This window comes from Protobothrops mucrosquamatus, unplaced genomic scaffold (assembly GCF_001527695.2).
Source record: "Protobothrops mucrosquamatus isolate PMUCROS unplaced genomic scaffold, P.Mucros_1.0 scaffold148, whole genome shotgun sequence".
Taxonomy (NCBI): Eukaryota; Metazoa; Chordata; class Lepidosauria; order Squamata; family Viperidae; genus Protobothrops; species Protobothrops mucrosquamatus.
Genome location: NW_015386513.1, coordinates 582,033 through 594,077, shown reverse-complemented (window position 1 = coordinate 594,077; position 12,045 = coordinate 582,033). Strand labels below are relative to the sequence as shown.

Below are 12,045 nucleotides of genomic sequence, written 5' to 3'. Positions count from 1 at the left end.
CCCTGGAGCCCCCTCCCCCCATTATGAATGGCAGACTGGCAGCTCGCGAAGCATGGCTGACACGGGATGGCAGTCCTGACACAAGAACCAAAGAAGCTTCACGTCTATGGAGATTCTCAGTCATCCAGGTCATAGTTGTCCCAAAGGTGCTTTTCTCAGGAGGCAACTGGACTTTCTGATCTTTCTTTGAAGACATTTCGCTTCTCATCCAAGAAGCTTCTTCAGCTCTGACTGGATGGTGGGGAATGGAAGGATTTATACTTCTTGCAGACAGCTGGTAATTTGCATTCTTTTAGAGAGTTGTTGAGGCCACCTCAACAACTTGTTTATCTGTTGTTTATCTGTGTCCTCAGGGTCACCTGAGTGGTGCAAATGGGTGTGGGGCCTTCTTGGAACTGCCGAAAGGACTGTGTTGTAGACTGGAGATAGATGATGTCACATCCCTCCCCCTCAGTTGAGAGAGAGCTGTTCAGTTTTGACCTAGATGGCCTCTTTGACCCCTCTTTCAAACCAGCGGTCCTCTCTGTCCAAAATGTGGACTTTGCTGTCTTCGAAAGAGCGGCCTTTGTCTTTTAAATGCAGATGGACTGCTGAATCTTGTCCAGATGGGTTTGTTCTCCTATGTTGTGCCATGCATTTATGAAGTGGTTGTTTCGTTTCCCCAATGTACAGATCTGCACATGGCTCACTGCAATGTACTATATATACCACGTTGCTCAGTTTGTGTCTGGGTGTTTTATCCTTGGGGTGGACAAGCTTCTGCCTTAGAGTATTCTTGGGTTTGAAGTGTGCATGTACATTGTGTTGGCTGAAGATCCTCCTGAGCTTTTCCGATATTCCTGCAACATATGGAATTACAACATTGCTTCATTTATTGTCGTCTTCATTGTCTGTTACGGAGGAGCTCCTGCTGGGTCCTTTTTGAGATTTGATGAAGGCCCACTTGGGACAGCCACACGTTCTGAGGGCTTCCTTGAGATGTTTTAGTTCTTTTTCTTTCCCATCTTTGCTGGTAGGCAGACCTTCAGCTCAGTGGTATAGGGTTCTGATAACTCCCATTTTGTGCTCCAGTGGTGGTGAGAATCAAAATGTAAATATTGATCTGGGTGTGTGGGTTTTCTGTAAACTTCAGTGTTAAGGCTTCTGTCTTCCTTAATGTGTACTGCACAGTCCAGGAAGGCCAGACTATTTTCCTTAACATCTTCCTGTGTGAATTTGATGTATCTGTCCACAGAGTTGATGTGTTTGGTGAACGCTTCCAATTCTTGTGTTTTGATCTTGACCCAAGTATCGTCCACATACGTATACCAATAAGTGGGTGGAATTCCTGTGAAGGAGTTTAGGGATTTTGTTTCTACCTCTTCCATGTAGAGATTGGCCACAAAGGGGGACAGAGGTGAACCCATGGCGCAGCCGTGTTTCTTTCTGTAGAAATCTTCATTGTATTTAAAATAGGTAGTGGTCAGGCAGAGGTCCAGCATGGCACATATGTGGTCTGGGCTGAGGTTGGTTCTGTCACCTAAGGTGCTGCCTTGTAGCAGTCATTTCTTTACTACCATGACAGCTTCAGTTGTTGGAATTCAGGAGAAGAGGAAAGTCACATCATTGGAAACCATGATCTCATCCGAGTCCAGTTTTAGTTTCCAAACCTTGTTGGTGAAGTCCTATGAATCGTTGATGTGATGGGTGGTGTTGCCAACTAGAGGAGATAATAAGGTGGTTAGATGTTTTGCAATGTTGTAAGTGACAACGTTGATGCTGCTTAACAATTGGTCTGAGTGGTGTTCCCTCTTTGTGGATTTTGGGGAGACCATATATGCATGTCATGGCTTCCCCAGCATAAAGACAGTAGTATTGTGGCTTGTTAATGGCATTGTCCTTCTGTAGTTGTTGCAAGAAATCAGTGATTCAGCAGTCCATCTGCATTTAAAAGACAAAGGCCACTTTTTCAAAGACAGCAAAGTCCACATTTTGGACAGAGAGGACCGCTGGTTTGAAAGAGGGGTCAAAGAGGCCATCTAGGTCAAAATTGAACAGTCCTCTTTCAACAGGGAGGGGGGAAGGGATATGACATCATTTATCTCCAGTCTACAACACAGTCCTTTCAGCAATTCCAAGAAGGCTCCATACCCATTTTCACTACTCTGGTGAGCTTAAGGGCACAGATACTGTAAACCTCCAGGTGGCCTCAATGATTTTCTAAAAGAAGGCAAATGACCAGCTATCTTCAAGGAGTATAAATCCTTCCATTCCCCACCATCTAGTCAGAGCTGAAGAAGCTTCTTGGATGAGAAGTGAAACATCTTCAAAGAAAAACAAGAAAGTCCAGTTGCCTTGTGAAAAAGCGAAGAAGCTTCAGTTTTCAGGGAAGCCCAGTTGCCTTTTGGAAAAGCACCTCCGGAACAACATAAGCTCCTTCAGAACTCCGTCAGGGCTTCTTTTCAGCTTTTGCTTCCTGGACCAGCACTACTGAATCTTCCTCTGTGTCCTGACCTGTTTCCATTTACTGTATGTTTCCGTAGGTTTCTTCTGGTGGCCTCTTCTTTAGAATGGCTTGCAGTTGTGATTTTGGAACATCCCACCCATTTTGATCTTGTTTTCCTATCAACTTTCCTTCCCATGGAACCTACTCAGCTTTGCCATGAGGGGTTTGGCTTTCATTTGTCAGTAAGGATGCAAACTTCATTGTTGTTACAAGGATTTTCTGTTGTTCCTAAAACAATTCTTGAGAAAGTTAGTTGAGAAATGAATACTGGCTCTCCTTCATCTTCAATGAAAACTGGTGCACAGACGGTGGTGTTCAGTTGATGTGCTATCTCATTATCTTCTTTCAGATTTTCTTCAAATCTTTTGTTCTCTGGGGATTGGCTATTTGCATTTTCCCATGTCTTTTAAAGTTTATTTACATAAGTTGTATATGTCCGTAATCCTTTTTGCAACTGTTATTGCCTTCTATTATGCAAATGTGTCTTCTCTGCTCTCATTTGGGCAACATTCTCCTTTTCTGAAGGAAAGCTGCTTCTCCTGTAATAGTGTCCCTGCCATTTCTCATTAAGGATGCCAGTAGCCTCTTGAATTTGCTTGTGTCTTTCCCAATCTGAGCTGAGCATCCAGGCTGAGCTTTTATTAATCGTGGCATTGGAGGGGATCTTGGAAGCTACCCAGCCTCCTAGTCTGAATGAAGGCATCCCAAATAGATGGCATCCAGCTTCTGCTGATAGACCTCCATCAGCTGTTTGGGCTTTGTGGCTTCAATAAAACCCAAATATTTTGGACAGATTTGATCTGGGTATTCTTGTTTTCCCTAATCTCCAGCGATTGTCTGTATGTGCTAAAAGTCATTAAAGGGCTAATCTTTCAATTAGCATATTTGGCTATGCAAATTTCACTGCAATGTAGTATGCTTTAAATAATACATCTTTCTGTCAGCTGCTGATATTGAAAAAGTGGCACCCATCCTTCTGTGGACTGTTCTTTCAAGGGCAGGCATTATTTTTCTGGGGTACAGTATTCATGTTTCCCATTTCATTTGGATTCCTTCTAAAATCTTTCATTTTACACTGTTGGGCATGAATAGATCCGTGTGTCTTAATATTCATGGACTAGATAATTGTCCATTTGTTAACTGAAATAGAGCAGGGACTCTTTGCAAGAGATTTCTTAGATAAGAATATTTTTTGATGGCCATCTCTTTTATTCTAAGATGGTCCTAGTCCCTGGCCTCATCATGCTTTAATTACAGTAGTGTTGGTCCTCATTTTGATAGCCCAGTAATGGGTATCTTCATGGCATCTTTGAGTCAAATGGCAGCCTTCCCCCCCCCTCTTCCTGACATCTCTGGATACAGGGTATTCCTTACTGCAGATGTCTGCCTGCCCTGGACTGTTCACCCAGAAAGTGGCTGGACTCAGTACTGTCTCCTTGGCCCAAGTCTGAGATGTTTATTAATTGTGGGGTGTTATTAATTTGCATTTCATTATATAAGTAGCACTTAGGGGATGGCTGAGCAGCTTCAGCAGCTGTTTCTCAATGAGAACATTGTGTCTTTTGAGAACAGTCTTGGACCAAGATGACAAGTCGAGTTAGAGTTTCCCTCTGTCACTGTTTCCTGACATCCTAAATGGAATGGATGCTGCACATATAGTGTGGCCTTAAGTCAGGAACACCGGTGGGAAGATTCTTTTTTCTGTCCTTGTGAGTTGATTTTTTTTTATTGGACCAGAGACCTCTGGGTGACTCAGAAGAGCAGCAAAAGACAATTCCATTTTAAAAGATTCTGAGTTAAAAATAAAAACCTGAAAAGAAATGAATATATAAAGATCTGCCAGCACATGGAGCGAGGGATAATTGGAGAGTGGATTACCATGGTACTGAATACACACAAACACAGCACAGAAAATTGTGACTCTCCAGCCGGTGGGTATTTATTTCTTCTGCAAATAAGCCACGTTCTATTCAATTGTTCTGGAGGACTCAAATGTGCTTCAGCCGTGGCAGGACGTGTCATCACAAATTGAGCCCATTGAGTTTTCCCGCTTGTAAATGCATGAGAGAATGGATATTGTTGCCCCTTTACACCATTCAGGGTCTTTTTTCCTTTCTGTTTTAGTACGAGATGCTAAAAATCTTGTTCCGATGGATCCCAATGGCTTGTCAGACCCGTATGTGAAACTCAAGCTCATACCTGACCCAAAAAGCGAGAGCAAACAGAAGACTAAAACCATCAAATGTTCCTTGAACCCCGAATGGAATGAGACCTTCAAATTGTGAGTATTGCTAGACGAAACATTTGAATGTTGGGTGTCGTGTGATTTCCGGGGCATCCAGGGCTGTGGTGGCACAGGGGTTAGAATGCAGCACAGGTAATCCTCGACTTACGACCTCAGTTGAGTCCAGAATTTATGTCGCCAAGTGAGAAGTTTGTTCAGTGAGTTTTACTCCATTTTATGACCCTTCTTGCCACATTTGTTAAGGGAATCACTGCAACTGTTAAATTAGTCACACGGCTGTTAAGTCAATCTGGCTTCCCCACTGATTCGCAAAAGATGATCACGTGACCCAGACACTGCGACCGTCATAAATATGAACCAATTGTCAAGCATCCAAGTATAAATCATGTGACCATGGGGATGCTGCAGCAGTCGTAACTGTAAAAAATTGTCATAAGTCACTTTTTTCAGTGCTGTTGTAACTTCGAAAGTCATTAAATGAACTGTGGCAAGTCAAGGACTACCTGTATTGCAGGCTAATTCTGCCAACTGCCAGGAGTTCGATCCTCACCATCTCACGGTTGACTCAGCCTTCCATCCTTCCAAGGTCCGTAAAATGAGGTCACAGATTGTTGGGGGCCACAGGCTGACCCTGTAAACTGCTTAGAGAGGGCTGCAAAGCGGTATATGTCTATGTGCTATTGCCAATGCTACCCATATCTTAAAACAGGCAGTCAAGAAAGGGCATAATGTTGCTGGACAAACATCTCGTGTCATCCCTTCCTCCAGATCCCCCACTATGTAGGACACCAGAAAGGGACTATAACTCAGACAGAACCCAAGCAGAAAATCCCATATTCGGATGCCAGGTGAAGGAAAAGACTTCCCCAATGGCAGATCTTGGACAGCTTTGACTCCAAAAACACTGGAGGTTTTTAAAGACGAGATCGGTCCACCATTTGTCTGGAATGGTATAGGGTTTCCTGCTTGAAGAGGAGGTTGGCCTAGAAGACCTCCAAGGTCCCTTCCAATTCTGTCATTCTGTTACTCACAGCATAGACAAGAGTAACCGAGATAAAACTATGCTGTTCCTCAAAGGGAGGCAGCTTCCAAGAAGTTCTGCTCCCTGCCTTAATTTCCTGGGCAAACTTTTCAGATTTCTTCCTCACCATGGGGCCTGCTGCAGCATAGCATGGGAGGGGGGAACCTCTGTGCCAATGCTGCCTCTCTGTGAAGAGGCACAGCGTTGGCAAGGAAGGGAGCCGTGCTGAGCTTCAAGCTGTCAGGGTGCCCGAGGAGAGAAATCTACTGCCATGCATGAAAGTAAAGCTAGATCTAACATATCCTGCCATCGTTCCATTCTCCATCTTCTTTCTGTTTTTTGTTGCCAAACTTTCTGGGATTTTCAGGGCTCTCCATCTCACATCCACCCCTGCTTCATTTATTATAGTTCGCGGCTTCAGATGCCTCAAGACAGGATTTTAGTTACCTGCAACTTCCCTAGAATTAATGAAGAGGGGGAAAATGTTGCATTTTAAGAAAGGAGAATGGGGAAGTGGTATTTTTTCCCCTCTCCTCCGCCAGTTGGAAAACTCAGAAAAATATACTATAACACTGTGGGATCAGAAACTGACATTTTTGAACATTTTCATTTGAAAGGGCCAGTGTCAAGACCAGGGGTCTCCAAACTTGGCAACTTTACGACTCGTGGACTTTAACTCCCGAATTCCTCAGCCAACCATGCTGGCTGAGGAATTCTGGGAGTTGAAGTCCATGAGTCTTAGAGTTGCCAAGTTTGGAGACCCCTAGTTTAGAATTTCAGCATTAGGGGCGCAGGCTACTCTAGAAGACCACCACTTCCCAATGATGGGCGATGACGGGTGAAATGCATGGAAGCTTGCAGAAAGCAGCCCCTTCCCCAGAAAATAGCATCTTAATGTCTCTTCTCTCTCCTCCTCCCCCTGTTTTTTCCAGCCAGTTGAAAGAGTCCGACAAGGGCAGGCGACTATCGGTGGAGATCTGGGACTGGGATCTGACCAGCAGAAATGACTTTATGGGATCTCTCTCCTTTGGCATTTCAGAGCTGCAGAAAGCCGGAGTGGATGGCTGGTATGGTGCCTTTGTCTCTCGGGCCCTCAGTGGCTCTCCAGTTAAATAAAAACGGGGGTGAGAAAAGGAACGGGGAAATCTGCATGGAGCTGTTTGGAGCTCTTTGGGGAACCCCGCTCGAGCTGATGGCCAATAAATGTAAATAAAATACTTTCATGAAATATGTTAGAAATTGCTGCAATTAGGGTGGGAAAAAATCTAGTCTCCTCACGCTGCACATCTTGCAGGGGCCTTTCTGACTTATTTATTATTTATTTATTTATTGAATTTATATACCGCCCTATCTCCCTTACGGGACTCAGGGCGGTGAACAGGCGATAATAAAAACCATGATAAATATAGGCAGTTCTAAGGATGAGTTTGGCATATTCTGCTCCTGTCCTGACACGCACCGCCAAGCGACGTCCCCTGGACATGGCTAGGATTGCAAGCCTAAACTTTAAATGCCACCAACTCTTGACAGAAGCCTGTCATGAAGATCTGCCCTCTCCCCCAACATACCCTGGCCCGTGTTTTCTGGAAGAATCCAGAAGAATCTCTAATTCTAATTTCTAACCCTCAAGGACAGAGTAGGGGACTGTGGTCCATCAATGGCAGTGAATCCATCTTAAAGTCACCCTGGCCAGTCTGGTCAAGGTCAAGAGATCCAGTAGACATGGTTCAGCAACAGCTTCCTCAATGCCCCCAACAACAGCTGGGTCAGTTCAGGACCGTCTTGCCCAGATTCCTTCCCCCTCCCAGGGACTAGTTTATCACAAACTAGGGCTGATCATTTTTACCACCATTTTTGCCGGAATGGGACAACTCGCTTCGGTCTTCTCAGCCCAGCCAACTTGCAACTCAGAAACCTTGACTTGCTTGCATCGAAAGGGCAGCTTTGGAGCTGAGACGGAGAGACGGGAGAAGGGGGGCTGGGGAGAGAAAAAGCAGATGCCCTGGCACTCACCCCGAAGGCTGCTGCTGTCACCCCATTTTTTCCACATTTGGCTCCTTGTGGTGGAGTGGGAGTAAACAGGTGAATCCCAAGAATCCCCAAGGAATCCTTCATTGACCAGCTGGGGAAATGCCACTGGACCGTTAGGAATTCTTTCTGGCTGAGTAAATTGTCCCAGAGAAATCTGCAACTCCTTTTAAAATGAAGCCACCAAAGAGCCTCTTAGAATAGAATAGAGCTGGAAGGGACCTTGGAAGTCTTCTAGTCCATCTCCCCACTCAAACAGGAGAACCTATACCATGTCTAGCCTGTCTAGCCTCTTTTTAAAAATCTCCAGTGATGGCGCACCCACAATTTCTGGAGGCAAGTTGTTCCACTGATTAATTGTCCTCACTGTCAGGAACTTTCTCCTTAATTCCAGGTTGCTTCTCTCTTTGATCAGTTTCCAACCATTGTTTCTTGTCCTGCTCTCTGGTGCTTTGGAGAATAATTTGACCCCCTCTTCTTTGTGGCAGCCCCTCAAATACTGGAATACTGCTATCATGTCTCCCCTATTTCTTCTTTTCTTTAGACTAGCCAAACCCAGGTCCTGCAGCCGCTCTTCGTATGTTTTAGTCTCCAGGCCTTGGATCATCTTAGTTGTCTTCTCTGAACTTTTTCCAAGGTCTCAACATCTTTTTTATAGTCTGGGGACTAGAACTGGTTGCAGTATTCCAGGTGTGGTCAGACACGGGACTGGTACCTGGATGTCAGCAGGGTAGAAGAAAACATTTCACTTCTCATCCAAGAAGCTTAATCAGTTCTGATGGTGGCAATATGGAAGGAAAGGTACTGACAATTGAGGCTGGATTGTGGGGGGATGGAAGGAACATATTTCTTTGTAAACCTCTGGACAGTCGCACTCTCGCTGAGAGGCAGTGAGACCTCTTGGGGGTTTATCTGTGCCCTCAGGGGCATCGGGAGTGCAAATGGGTATGAAATGTTCCTGGAACAAAGTCCACATTCTGGATAGGGAGGATCATTGGTTTGAAAGAGGGGTCAAAGGCCATTTATGTTAAAATTGAGCAGCCCTCCCTTAACAAAGGGGGAGGAAGAAGACACCACCCATCTCCTGTCTACAACATAGTCCTTTCAGCAGTTCCAAGAATATTCCACCCCCACAGATGAACCCCCCAAGTAGCCTCAAGAGTGCTCAGGGAGAATGCTAATGACCAGATGACTACAAAGAAATATGATCCTTCTCCTCTCCCCCCCCCAATCGTTTCTTCTTCTTCTTCTTCAAGGAAAAAAGAGTCCAGTTGCCTTTTGAAAAAGCCTTTGAGACAAGGTATCTTGAGAGCCTGACAGAGACTTTCTCCGCTGCTCTCATACCCAAGAAAATCAAGGCAGAGCAATCTTAAGATTCTTTCTGACTCACTCCTCCCTTCCATACCTGAGCTGGTGTTTATGTAACACCGCTGAATACCTTCGTCAAGGCCATTTCCACACTCCTCTGTGACTCTGTAACCATTAGGAATCACTGTTCTCTGAATTTCTAAGACAACTACAAAAAGCATTTTTTTTTTACCAGTGTCAGAAAACACACTATGTTTAATTTGGATGAAGAAGAGCCATAAATATCTCTTCTGGAAAATTTGAATGCATGGCAATATCTTTGATTTATCTTTCAATCTGTACATCTGTGTAAGATTTATACATCTTTTGGGTCAGGATAGGTGATAGTTCATCTGGATGATTTGTTCATTTATTCTGAGGATCCAGCTATACCCATGGAACAGAATTGATCTATGCTTGATCAGCTCCACCTACGCAGCCTTTGTGCTAAGCTGGATAAATGTGGCTTTGATCTGCCTTGCATCTCCCCAGTTTAATTATACTGGAAAAAGAAACTTTTTACTCCTCTCCTGATAAAGCTCAATGTTCAAGGGTGTCTGAAAAAAAATCATTAAAGGAGGGGAAATATACAGTACTACATTTCTAATAAGAAAATAGAAGGTAAAGATTTTTTTTTGTACAGAAGTCAGAGGAGGAGGAATCAGTAATGGCAATATGAAGGTTTCAACATGATAAGGTAATGAAACAATTCCTCCCTCTTTACTAAAATTCTGGCTGAGTTAAAAAAAAATGTAATTAATGAATGGACAGAATCAATTACAAGAAGAAATTCCTAAGTTGTCATTTACAGAATAACAGAGTTGGAAGGGACCTTGAAAGTCTTCTAGTCTAACCCCCTGCTCAAGCAGGAGAGCCTATCCCATTCTGGACAAATGGCTGTCCAGTCCCTTAAAAACCTCCAGTGATGGAGCACCCACAACGTCTGAAGGCAAGCCATTCCACTGGGTTAATTGTTCTCACTGTCAGGAAATCTTTCCTTAGTCCCAAATTGCTTCTCTCCTTGATTAGTTTCCATCCATTGCTTCTTGCCCTGCCTTCGGGTGTTTCTGATCAAATAATTTAAAAGGAATTCAAATTCAATTCAGGCAGCCAAAAGAGAGTTTTAAGGCTAATATGGAAGAGGGATATGTTTGGAAGATGACTTTTGCTGTGGCAACATTGGGATGTTAAAGAATTGCATAAAGAATGGGATAAATAATCTGTTGGAGTAGATTAACTTGATGGTTTATTCTCAGAATCCTTCAGATACAGAAAATGTGTTCCAGGTAGGATACCCAGGTGCCAGAAATTCCTGGGTAATAAAAAAAAGAGCAATATTAAGTTCTCACTTCCTGGTTTTTAAAAATCTATTATGCAGAAGGCCAGGACAATGAATGTGCAAAGTCCAAAGTCATCAAAAATGCCTGTTGAAAAGTCTTCAGAAAAGAAACGAATTGAAATATTTGAATGAATTCCTTAGAAAACCTGAGAAAACTTACAGCTGAACATTCCTCTCTGCTTTAATTTTTAATTTAAATGTGAAGAAGAAATTTGTGTTGCTCATTTGGAAGGGCCAGGCCCTTGTCTTGTGAGAGCCTTTTATTTATTTATTTTTATTTATTTATTTTTGGATTTATATCCCGCCCTTCTCCCGTAGGACTCAGGGCGGCTGACAATCTATTTAAAATACATACAAAACATCTTTGAGAGATCCTTGGTACTCTCTGCGCTTGGTTGTTTCCTTGCAGACATTTCACTACCCAAACTAGGTAACATCATCAGTGCTCAAAGGGAATGGGTTTGCAGGGAGGAGGAGGAGGAGGAGGAAGAGGAGGAGGAGTCCTAGGTGCTGTCTGAGCATAGTTGTTTTCTTGCAGATGTTTCACTACCTAAAGTAAGTAACATCATCAGCGCTAGTATACTGGGCTGCAAATATTCTCCTTCAGAGCGTCTTTGCTCCGCTGTGCTCTCTGCACAGACAGAAGGGGTGGAAGCTCAGATTGCTCATCTTTAGGGACCAGCAGCATCTGCATCTGATGGCTACCCTCTGGGCAGCGTAGCCTCTGATGCCTGCAGCCGCTCAGGCAGCACTTTGTCTGGCAGCTCTTCAACTGGCTGCTCACTGCACGTCTTCTCATCGGAGTCCAGGCAGCCGTGACAATTAACAAAGGCAAATACCTTGAAAAGGTAACACACCAGCCGAACTGTTAGCTTATCAGTTGCAGAATGGACAAAATGAAAGGATAGCTTCTGTTTGGCTTGGAACTAAGCATATCTGTACAACAAGTGATATTACCCAGGAATTGATCAACTATTTTTTTTGAAATTATACAGCAGGCAGCAATGTGGTCCAGTAAAAGTTGAAGAATATTTGGATGGAATATTGCATAGAATTTGCTGACCAAAAATAGCAGATTTTATTTGAGTTGAAACAAAGAAATATTTAAAGCTAAAAACGAATAAAACCCCAAGACCAGCTTTTCAGAAATTCCAATTAAACTTATTTTATTTGGAAACCATTTCTGAACTACCATTGTATACATAGAATTGTGCCACATCCCGAATTTGGATTCTAGAGTTTATATTTCAATCATAAAGAAAGTCAACAGTTTATAGAATTTACAGTATTCTTTCAAAGTATTGTTTATTGTTTGTAGTTTTTCTTTTTCCTCTTACAGATCCCAGTAGTGTTAACCACATATTTTACCATTCAACAGATATATTTCTTGACTAGAAAGTGGATATGAAATATCTTATAGTGCACTAAGTTGTTATTGGTGTATTAGAATATATTTGTCAGGCATGAAAGATCAGATCCACACGTGAAAGTTCAATTAAGCTGATTTATTGCTAAAAGCCTATATACAGGAAACCTCTCAACTAAAGGTCAGCACCCGGTTAGAATTAAATAAGGGTCAA

At 43.2% G+C, this 12,045-nt stretch overlaps 1 protein-coding gene across 1 annotated transcript in view; it reads left to right on the top strand.

Moving 5' to 3' along the window:
- PRKCB (protein kinase C beta) overlaps positions 1-12,045 on the top strand; it is a gene marked incomplete at its 5' end in the record, with an annotated part of 135,671 nt that overhangs the window by 48,343 nt on the left and 75,283 nt on the right. The window contains 2 exons of the mRNA XM_015813256.2: positions 4,610-4,766; positions 6,684-6,818. Coding sequence (XP_015668742.2) covers positions 4,610-4,766; positions 6,684-6,818 — 292 coding nt within the window. The remainder of the gene's footprint in view (positions 1-4,609; positions 4,767-6,683; positions 6,819-12,045) is intronic.